General features: G+C 43.1%; 1 protein-coding gene across 1 annotated transcript; it reads left to right on the top strand.

Moving 5' to 3' along the window:
* Nucleotides 1–5,239: 5,239 nt before the first annotated feature.
* On the top strand, nucleotides 5,240–10,560 carry bmp2b (bone morphogenetic protein 2b). The gene is made up of 3 exons (XM_079572211.1): nucleotides 5,240–5,614; nucleotides 6,322–6,689; nucleotides 9,439–10,560. The coding sequence occupies exons 2-3, from the start codon at nucleotides 6,335–6,337 to the stop codon at nucleotides 10,308–10,310; spliced, it is 1,227 nt and encodes a 408-aa protein (XP_079428337.1). The 5' UTR covers nucleotides 5,240–5,614; nucleotides 6,322–6,334; the 3' UTR covers nucleotides 10,311–10,560.
* Nucleotides 10,561–11,869: the final 1,309 nt, after the last annotated feature.

Genomic DNA, 11,869 nt, shown 5'->3' with positions numbered 1-11,869 from the left:
TTCAGAATATTTAACTTGGGAAATTGTGTGGACCCTATTGCATGTTTTCTTGTTTGTTTTTCAGCTATGGTCCCAACAAACCCTTTCCAATATCCCACACCTTCACATGCATGCATTTTATTCATTTATTTGCATGTTTTACAAACATTCATATTTTGATGTTGAGTTTACTGTCATATTGTGAAGGTTAACTCATATTGTGAACTAATTTTACCTTCACCATTAGAAGGCAAAATTAGTTTACATTCTAATTTATGTGAAGCTATTTCTAAAAAATCATCTTGAAGACCAGAGGTTTAATGCTGGAGGGCCAGATTTGGCTCCTGGGCCTGTTTTGTTTAATTGGTTTTACATGGTAGGGACAGTGCATGTTAATGAACAAGATTGTAGCTAATTTGACCACCTTGAGCTAATTTCCATACGACATCCTATCTCAAACACACTCTCATTCATCCTGGCCTATTGTACATGTTTTAGTGTGTTGGGAACGTTACTTTTAAAAAGTAATTAGTTATAGTTACTCACTACTTGTTCCAAAAAGTAACTGAGTTAGTAACTGAATTACTCTATAATAAAAGTAACTCGTTACCAGGGAAAGTAACTATTTGTGTTGCTATATGTCAAAGAATTTTGTTTTTTTGTTGTTGTTGTTTTCACAAGTCAATTGAAATGGTTAGAACAGACAGGTGTTCAAAGATGTTCAAAGATGTTCATAGTAACTGAATGAACTGAATGGGGGGTGAGTGGGGGAGGCCCCTGTGACTGAGTGGTATTGTATTTGCGCCGCTGTTTTATTAATGTAGGAATATGGCCGTATTCAAAGAGAATGGGGAGGAACAAGAGTAACATGTGCCAACGATCAGGGCAGACTTTACGCACAAGCATGATGTCTCTCCGTGAAACAATCGACAGCAAATATAAGTTTACATGCCCCAGAAGGTTAGTGGCCTTGCACTGTTCTATGGAGCGGAGAGCGGGGAGAGAGGAAGAAGAAAGGCGCTGAGAGAGAGAGGGAGAAAGACGTGTCTCCACCGCGTCCACTGCGTCTTTGGGTTAAAAATAAGTTCCAACACTACTGATCAATGATCACCAACTTGATTCTCCCCTGCGGCTGCACCGCGCTGTGGGGATGACAAGCCGCGGGTCGGGGACACAAGTAGTTTATGGAGCAGAGAGCGCGATGCAGTACTCTGCACGGACAGTCAGATGTGCGTGTTCTGCTCCGTCAGACTCCGCCCACCCTCTCCACTGCTCTCCCCATGCTGACACCGCGGCGCTTCATTCAGCCCAATTGTAACGTGCCACTTTGTTTACCCAGTAACGATAACGGCGTTGTAACGACGAGGAGAGTAATGAATTAGATTACTCCGTTACTGAAAAAATAACGCCGTTACCTAACGCCGTTCTTTTAAACGGCGTTATTCCAAACACTGGGGAAACCTATGCAGACACGGGGAGAACATGCAAACTCCACACAGAAAGGAGTCTTGTTAGAAGGTCCTGGGTCCTGGGGGAATCGAACCCAGGACCTTCTAACTGTGGAGCACGAGCACTAACCGCTTGAATGTTGAGTATTTAACATTTTTAACTTTCCAATCACTGTATGGATTCTTTTCCTCCAATAAAACAATCTCAGTGCTATGCAGCCTTTACCTGGCTTTGCTGTGGAGCATTGGATTCAGCCAGTTGTGTTTTGGCAATGATCATACACCAAATGTCACTGGCAAAAAGTTAAGAAATGTTGGACTGAAATTGAGAACTTGGACTGAAATCGAGAACTTTTCAAGCCTTGTAGAGTTATGATTATAGAGATACAATTTTCGTTTGTAATCGGAGTAAACCTATAAGGCTACGTGCTCATGTACTTTACACAACCATGACCATTATTGTTCCCATATTCTGTAAAATATTAATTTGCCAATATATATTCGAAGTGTCCAACTTCTCCAACCTTGAAAACATCAGACTAAAATATCAAATACTTTAAGGATTTGATCACAAACACTGTAACTAGTTCAAAGCACAAAAGATTACGGGAATGGGATTTTTTGTGTGTGTGTGTGTGTGTGAAAAGAGTGACCCATGAACCTTGCACACTGTCACTTGTACTGGTTGAGTAGCCCCACTGTATTTTAATTTAAGTGGATGATCTGGGATAATCCTTCATAAACATGTTATTGCCCCAACGAGAGACAAAGGTATCTTGTGATCTCTGCTGGATTTAATCTAATGCCATCTCTCCAAAGACAAACAGACTCGGCGCTTTGGCCAAAACACCATCTTCATCTAATGGGAATCACTATGGGGGCTTTTCTTATGCAGATGGGACAATCATTAGGTGCTGTTGTTGATACCCACGGGCACCAAAAACAGAGCTCAAGGTAAGATATTGGGAAAATATACGCAGCAAAGATGCCATGAATTCCGCTGTGGGAAACAAGTGAAGGAAGGCTGTGAAAATGGCTGATTAACAAAAGAGAAGACAACATTTTTGAGCTTTTATAACAACAGTTTTGAGTAATTCTATTCATTCTGATGTTATACGGTGATAGAAGGAACAAATAGAAGTGTCCTGTGCATTTTTAAAGCCCAAAATCCATCACCTGAGCAGTTCTGTGCCCAAAGTGTGTTCATCACAGTGTCATAGTTTTGCCAGCATGCCGTTAGCTGAAAGTTATAACTTGTTAACTTGTTTTCAGTGTTTTATAACATGTCATTCTATTCCAGTCTCTCGTTCCTTGCCGTCTTCTTTACATAGACATTATTTCAAATGATCAATGAACGTTTTTAAAGCAGAATTAAGTAACTCGTGCCCCTAGAGGCCATAAGCGCCACTGCAATTTTTTTACTCATTAATTGTCCGTGAGAATAAATACTACGCTGACAGAAAAGAGGGAAGGGAAAAGGGAGAGAGGAAGACTTTTTTTTTTCAGTCAAATGTGGTTGTAAATACTGTTTAAGTGGCGCTAGCCCACAGTTAGCTTTACCTATTAGTCTGTTAGCCTCTTCTTAGTGATTCCATTAGTGTGTATTGGTGCTCTGGGTCGGAGCAGGGAAAGTTGCAAGTGTGGTTTTCTGGCCAGAGACACCAGGGGGAGATGAAAGACCCTCCAATCATCCCATTAACACATGTATTACCCCCAGAGGTAGTACGAAAAGGATTTATTCAAGTAAACAAGTTACTTAGTACTGCTAAGCCTCAATGTCTGCTTTAAAAGTCAGATCTTTTTCATAAACAATCATAAAACTATACTGTCTCATTAATACAAAATGGAATCAAGACAATGGTGCAGCAGTTATTGGCACCCGTATGATTTTTAATGACTAGTTATTTTTATGGTAATGTATGAATCCGCCAAGAAAAGGTCTTAAAAGTGCTGTCAGAAGGATGGATCTAAAGGTCGGAAAATCCCCACGAACCTCAAAGGTTACTTGAATCTTGAATTCAGTCACCCAAACTCCAACATAAAGTTCTTATATCGCCTCACATGTAACTTTCAACTATGTAATGTGCTTTATTTGTCAAAGCAAGTGCACAACTGGTGTAGATCAGATGCAGGGTTAAGAAGCAAACTAGCTCTCCGTGGACCTCGGGACAGTGGACTGGCAGAAGCCTATGGACTTAAATGAAAAGATGAATCCAGCCACAAGAAAGCCTATAGAGTGTAAATCATCCCGGGACACAGATGTATGCACACCCACCCACACGCACAGACAGGAGGAGGAAGCGTTGGATCCTGTGCACCAGAGGATTCGGTAACCACATAAACGCAAAACACCCTCATGCCAATATTAATTACTTCCAACGCCATCAACGAAAGGATGTAGCGGAAGCACCTTTTTTCTTCTTGTGGGAAATTTCAGGGGGAATTTTGTTTGTAGTGCTTCTAATGTTTTATAAATGATGCTAATCAGGTAACATCAATCCAAAACCACTAATGTCGACGCTGCTTCAATGTGATTTGTTTAAACGGAAAGCGATTAAAGCCACACCGCATCACTGTTCAGCCGATAAGTGGAATAAAATACAAGCATTTATCTCATTGTTTTAAAATGCCTAAAAAGATTATCAAACAGACCTGACTTTACGGGGAAGGGGTCGTCTCCAGCTCGTTTCAATGGAGATGCTGACTAAAGGCAGACAGATTTTTGATTTAAATAGTCTGCATCTAAATCAATTCTGTGATCACTTAGGGTTAATTTTACGATATAGTTTTCACTTTTAGAGCTCCAGTACACTAAAAAAGTTCACAATGTCTACATTTTGAAAACCTTGGCTCTTCACTTTACAGAAGATACGTAACATTAACATTAACTGCATTTTCTCCAGATCGGCTTTACCCAAATCTAAAAGCTCCGTGTGTGGAGAGCAACAGTCCTACAAAAGTGATTGTAAACATTCTTGTCTCATTGTCCCATTGTCTCATTGCCTTGAGAGAATATGTCTGCTTTTTGTCGCCTTTTTGTCATTTTTTTGGCACTTTTCGTCACTCTTCTGTTGCATTTTCATCCTCGGTTTCGTTGCTATTTTTGATGCTTTTAGATTTGGGTAAAGCCAAACTGGCGAAAATGTGCTCGGTTCAGGTGGGGATTAAGAGGTTAAGATCAATAACTGCTCGTGCTGAAAGAGGGTTTACTTTTTATTTATTTTTTTAGGTCATTGCCCTATTGTACATGTTTTGGGTTGTTAAGAGAAACTGGAGAACTACAAAACCTACATAAAAACGCCCATATATAGCCCTTCTTTAATTGCGATCTTTTAAATAATGCAGTTAATGATATTTAATGATGTACTTCTGCTGTATGGATATGAAACTTGTCACTCTTCTTGACTGCTTGTACATAAAAGCAACCATCATTATATTGTACTTTTCATTTTGCAGCCCTAAACTATTATTATCAGGCTATAACTCAAACAAGTACGATGGGTTTGTAGTGTTGTGTCATGAAATATTTATTCTAGGTTTTTGCTTCCTCTAGTGAAAATAAACAACTACTTCGGTTTCACTTTATGATGAGGATAAGTGGCCCAAATTGAATAATTGGCCCTAACACTGTTTATGTGGATGTTTCCGACAGGGACATGTTAGAGGAGCCCACGAGCTGACCGTCCTGCTGCATAATAGTGAAGCGAACACACAAGATTGACAGCCCCTCGGTGACATCACGGCACGACAAAAAGCGAAGTAGGGGGAAGAGAAAGCACCGATCAATTGAGGCACTACTCCGCTGCGCCCTGACGCAGACAGACGCACACGGGACAGGAGCGGCAGAGAGAGCAGCTTCCCCTCGAAACTTTTTTAGCCCGACTTGTTTCACTCGCTGAAGATGTTCAAACAAGGTGCTTTATACTTAGACCGGTCCTGCCTACGCAAAGCCGCTTCCTCGTAGACTTAACATTTTTTTTCTCCTCCTTTTCCTTTCCTTTACGCGCGTTGACCAAGACTTAACCCGAAGTGCAGCTGGAGAGAATATGTGCGAGAGGCGATCGGTGAAGGGCATGGGCTGTCTTTGGTCCTTCAGGGAGACGCAGCGTGGACTAAACACGAATTAATGTGGACTTTATCGGAGCCCAAAGGCGGAACGACGACCGGACACAGCGCTTCCTTGTCAGGTAAGCGTATAGCTTCAAAAATGTTTTGTAAAATCGCTTATCGTTTATGCCTTCACAATTTCCCTGCGTGTTTTGAACTCCAGTCCGAGCGTGCGCTTTTAAAAGTTGTGTTACGCGCGTTGAGAACTGTTTAAACAGAGCATAGCTTGGGCTTTTGAAGTTATATGGTACTGTCCCGGGCTACATCTGGCGCTGGTGCGTACGTCAGATCTAACACCTGCGAGCTTCTTCAAGTAACCCTATCCCTTGTGATTATACATGACCGTCAAAGACTGCAAATAGGCGCTTGTAGCACAGTCTGGCTTTAGTTTCTGGACTGCGCTTTAAGCCCTTTTCCACAAATTACTTTGGAATTCTTGAAACTTTTGGAGTCGATTTCAGTCATGTGTTTTTAAATAGCGGTGGCATAATTGTAAATAGCCTGAAGCCTTGCGCAAACATTTGAGCAGCACATTTGGGTTGTTTTAGCCCTTCAACTGCATTTACCGCAACTTCACAGTGATAGTAGCGATTCTCACTCGTCGCTGAGCTTAAACGTCGCCCGCGGCATCGTTGTTCAGAGTGCCTTTTAGCCGCACTTCAAAGTGAAGGTGTCTTGCCTTTTAACCCGCTCAGTCGCACTGGGGGATCATACGCGGCTGAAGGGGGGAAAACTCCCTCATGTCAGCTCTGGTGGTGCGCCTGTGCTCACTCCACTTTCTCCACAGGGACTGACTGATCATGGTCGCCGTGGTCCGCTCTCTTATGGTACTGCTGCTGGCTCAGGTGTTGCTGGGAGGCGCGACGGGACTTATCCCCGAGGTTGGCCGGAGGAAGTACAGTGAATCCGGGAAGCAGAGTCCACAGCAGTCGGAGAGTTTTCTCAACGAGTTCGAGCTGCGGCTTCTCAACATGTTCGGACTGAGGCGCAGGCCGAACCCCAGCAAGCACGCCGTGGTGCCGCAGTATATGCTGGACCTCTACCACATGCACTCAGCCAACGGGGACCACAGCACGAAGCGGCCCAGGAGCATGGGGAAACACGCAGAGAGGGCCGCCAGCAAGGCCAACACGATTAGAAGCTTTCACCATGAAGGTGCGTATTAGTGACATACCTTTACTGTCAGCTCTCTCAGACACCACTAACATATATTTAATCGTGAGTCAGAGTGCCAGCACCAGCTTCACAGGCTTTAGTGTTTTATGGAGCCTTACTCATTTACCGGTGACACGCGTTTAACCTGTACAAAGTGCTTAATGCCAGTTCCAAACAAATTAATAAGCGGTAATTACTTGAACTTTATACACACATTTCCTCGCAGCAGCAGCAGCCACTTGACTTGACTAACACATGGAGGGGGCGGGAGGTATCACCGGAGTAATTTGTTACTTAATAATTGATGGTGTTTGCGTGGGCACTGAAAACAGTTTTTCCAGACACGCACCACGGGAGCAGGATAAAGGGCGGTGTGCCTCTGCGCAGGTGATAGTCATCGCTCAGTTGCTCCAGAAAACACGACATGACACTAGACCAACAGACTCTATGACCGAGTCTCCCATCAGGTGTGAGTCACGTTTAATAGCAGCCACATTAAAACTCGCCGCGGAGAGAGACAGGAGGGGGTTATACGTGCCTTATTCTTTCCAAATTGACCCTTTCGCCTTTTACGCACGTTCCAATAACACCACAGCGCACTTGTGTTACATTTATCGACACAGAGTTTGTTGCTTTAGTGTCTCTCACCCTCCCTCAAAGAATATGCTGCACTTAAGGATGTAAAGCTTTGTGAATTGTTTTAAAAATATCATGTCCACTTTTTTTTACATTTTGGATAAATATAGTAAGTTTATTGCCTCTTTGTTTATTCATCAGCGTGTAGTCGACAATTTTTCCATTTTCTATCAGCTGGCAGCTCCTACCCCGGTCCATATATACTGTGTGGAGAGTGGTGCTTATACAGAGTCTTGAGTGTTTTAGTGGGAAGTTTCCACCAGGGCTGAGTCAGAGCAGAGAGGGCTGTTTGGGAGCTCTCCAGAGAGGCCTAGCGCAATGACACCCAGTGGTTGGACGAAGATACTGCACATTTGGTGGGATTTGTGGGTCCGGCAATTCCGCCAAAGCCGAATGTCAGGTGTGCCAAGAGACTGCCAAGCCGGAGCAGTCCTTGACACCTGCAGCTAGTAATGTTTAGCTTGGTTTAGTCTCAGTTTGTGTTTGAAATCACTCCTCTTAACAGACGACTAGTGTTGTCAGGAGGATTAATAGCCGGTACATTATTAGCATGTTTCTACACTTGTAAATCCAACACATCAAAGTCAAAATATTTAATCTTGCGTTCAATCTGTCTGGGGGAATTACTCTCTTTTTTGCAAGTCAATCGGTGCAGCAGCAACTTTAACACAGCCACGACGCTCTTTGCCAAATAGAACATTTCCACTATTAACACAGGAAGTGGCCGGCACAGACAGCTCCGGGATGGATGACCCGACGTCGGGGCTTTATCTTTAGCGTTTGGCATGCGGCGCAAAAAGAAATTAGGAATGTTGATACACTCATATCTGTGGTTCACAAGTTTTTTTTTGACAAGCTCCGACATGTTTCGCTGAGGCAAGAAAACATAACCAGAGGTGAGACGAGGGGGGAGTGAGTAGCGTTACTTTGAGATAGTTTTACTGAAGTAGAAGTAAAGCCTTGTGAACCAAAGGTGAAAGTTTAAGAGTATCCTGTGAAAGTACAACTTGAATGCTGAGTAACTGAAGTAAGAGGAAGGGAACATTGTGATATTTCCAAAGAATACAACACATAAATCGGATGAAAGCACAAAATCTTGTGACTTGCAGATGAACTCACAAGTAACAGCTTTACTCAAGTAAGAATATCGCTTCTTCAAAGTAATATCACTCATGTAGAAGTGCTCCAGGAAGTACAGTTATTAGCACAACGTCCAAGCCTGTGGGAGAAAGTAGCGGCGTTGCGACAGAGCGGGAGGCCGGAGGAGAAAAGCGGATTGGGGAAGAGCCAAACAGAGGGAGCGCGGATTTAAAGGATAACTTTAAACTAAAGAAAGGCGGATTTGGGGATGGGGAAGAGGGAACCAGAGGCAGGGGGCTTTCCCACATCAAATGAGCACAGATAGGCCTAATTGAGGTCTTTGTGCTTGTGTCGAGGGAGGTTTAGGATGAGATGGTGGAATTTCCAAAATGCTTCCTTTGAAAAGAGCGAGTTCAAAGTTGTTGTTTGTTTGACCACACCAAACAGATTCAAATGTATGGGCTATAACATGTCTTTGTAAATGGGACTTCAAGGTGGCACAGCTTCAAAGAACACTGGCACTATCATGAAATCTCTTTAAATCATTTTAGATATACCTCTGTGCACAAAACGAACCGTATTTTATTGTGCGTATCATTAGATCAGAGGAAGAGCTTTATGTTTGAATATTTAAATTGAAGGAGTCAACTTTTTTTGCCAAACATTTACAGCATAAGAGTAAAGCAGTTTATGTTGCAGTTTGTCTATTTATTGGGCTTTTGAATGTGAGGTGCAGAGTTGTGTGTTGCAGCTGCATGTAGAACTAAAGTGGCATTTGGAATCCAACCTGCATGCCTGATCCTATCCATGGATAAGTGCACTTTCATCTCAGAGCATAAAGAAATTTATGAGATACTGGCAGTGATCAAAGTTTTACATGGCTCTGATCATTTCAACATAATTATATGAGCAAAGCAAAGTGTTGATGAACGGGTTCCTAATGTTCAGCCTAGAGTTGATATATTTTTCTTCTTCTTACTTCCCCCGGTCTTCTATAGCAACAAGCTAAACTTCATTTGTTTTTCTCTTGCAGAGGCTATGGAGGCCCTGGCCAGCCTGAAAGGCAAAACAACACAGCAGTTCTACTTCAACCTGACCTCTGTGCCTGACGGAGAGCTCGTCACGTCTGCAGAGCTGCGCATCTACAGAGACCAGGTCCAGACCCCGTCCAACGCCACCAACAGCAGCAGCTCTGCAAGTGGCCTGCGCATTAACATTTATGAGCTCTTTGGTCTTCCGGGCGCTCAGAGCCGGGAGCCTCTGGCCCGGCTGCTGGACACGCGGCTGGTGCAGGACTCTTTGAGCCGCTGGGAGAGTTTTGACGTTAGCCCTGCTGTGTCTCAATGGACCACTGGGAAAAGCCACAACCGCGGCTTCATGGTGGAGGTGCTTCACCCGGAGGAAGGGGAGGAGCATGCGCAGAGGCACAGACATGTACGGGTGAGCCGCTCTCTGCACCACGACCAGGACTCATGGGCTCAGGCCCGACCCCTGCTGGTCACGTATGGACACGACGGCAACGGTGACGCCGTTCTTCACACGAGAGACAAGCGTCAAGCCACACTTCGCAAACACCGCCGGAAACAGAACAAAGCCAGCTGCAGGAGACATGACCTGTACGTGGACTTCAGTGACGTGGGCTGGAACGAGTGGATAGTAGCTCCTCCGGGGTATCACGCCTTCTACTGTCAGGGGGAGTGTCCGTTCCCCTTAGCAGACCACCTGAATTCTACCAATCATGCCATAGTTCAGACTCTTGTCAATTCAGTGAACTCCAACATCCCCAGAGCCTGTTGTGTGCCCACGGACCTCAGCCCCATCTCCCTGCTTTACCTGGACGAGTACGAGAAGGTCATCCTGAAAAACTACCAGGACATGGTGGTGGAGGGCTGCGGCTGCCGGTGAGGCTGGGACAATGGCTCTGACAGAGCAGACTTTTGAGGTCACAATGGACACCCAGTTTCCCAATGAAGACATTTATTTATAAGAAAAAAAACTATACAGAGCTATCAAAGAAGAAAAATATATATCAAGATATTTATGTCTAAACTCTAAAGTTGGGAAATTTTTATCAAAGGAATATTCCTTTACTGGTTTTAAAAATGTATTTCAGATGTACATTTTAAAATGGGTGCAATACCACATGAAGTATATTGCTGAGATTTTTATTTTGTATTTATTTCTATAATAACCACTTTGTAAATAAATGTGTATTTATCATAAGACGTCTTCACTCCAATTAAAAGTACAGTTTTGTAGTAAAGCCCAATGCGTTTGTGTCAGGGTTCAATGTGAGAAACAAAAACAAAGCCGAGTCAGAACATTAACCACAATCAAATTAAAACCTCAATGGCCAAGAAATCGCATAGAAATGGTTTTAGTTCTTACGATGTCCTCTGAATACAAGTTAACTGGGTACAAAAGATTTATCATGTATAAAACCTTCTCACCCAACAGATTAGACCTGTACATGTTGTCAGGTGCATGTCATTTTTGTACATTACAATTCACATATAAGTTTTCTCTAAGCTCCTGAAGTAATCTTAAATGTGCACTGAGAATGGAATCCTTATTTTGAAATATACATCGAATATCTAATCGCTATAAATAGTTTAGTACGTTTTTTTTTTTGCGTAAATCAGGCACAGTACTAAAAACGATATAAAATAGGACTATATTGATCTCACAATGGAGAAATTAAGTACATTTTACTGAATTCTCCATTGTGAGATCACTGGTCAAAGTACTTGGGTAAGTGTGAATATAACTGGTCAAATATTACACCAATATGAGTCAAGTGCCAAGTCACTTAAAGCATGTATTTGCTGAAGAAAATACTTAACTATCTTTAGTTGCAATAAGTGTCAAAAATGTGTGCTTTTAATCTGCTGCAAACTTAACTTTCAACTTTGAGGCTTTTATAGAAATGTAGAGGAATAGAAAGTGTTGAGCTACATTTATATTTCAAATGAAGCGGTGGAAATGCAACAAAAATCCTAAAGTGCAAACTTAAGCAAAGAGTGAAACCGAACACCGGCTCCGATGCGAGCGAGGGGAGAGAAGTGACAGCTCGGGTCAAGGTGCCACTGCTGTAATGAACTGCAGCGGGGGGCGAGGGTCAGCGGATGGCAGACAAGTTACAAGCAGCAAACGTTGATCAGCTCCTGTGGGAGGTTTAGAAAAACAGCCCGGCATGTTTTCATCCACTACATGTCGGTGCAAAGATCCCTGGGAACGCTCGCTGGTCCACATGTTGTTCCGTCTCCCTGCAATAGTCTGCGCTCGCTTGTCGTCACAACATTCTTTAAAGAGTCTTTAGGTTAGAATGGGAGCGCAGGGTAAGATCGTTTGACCTAGTTTAAGGGTAATATCTCTGCACCTATCCGAGCCAGGGCTGTGCCATGTGAGGAAAAACAGCAATATTTGATTAAAAAATTAAAAAATCCTTAGTACTTTGGTCTTTT

The sequence above is a fragment of the Gobius niger genome, assembly GCF_951799975.1.
Source record: "Gobius niger genome assembly, chromosome: 15".
Taxonomy (NCBI): Eukaryota; Metazoa; Chordata; class Actinopteri; order Gobiiformes; family Gobiidae; genus Gobius; species Gobius niger.
This window is presented reverse-complemented; position numbering and strand designations above follow the sequence as displayed.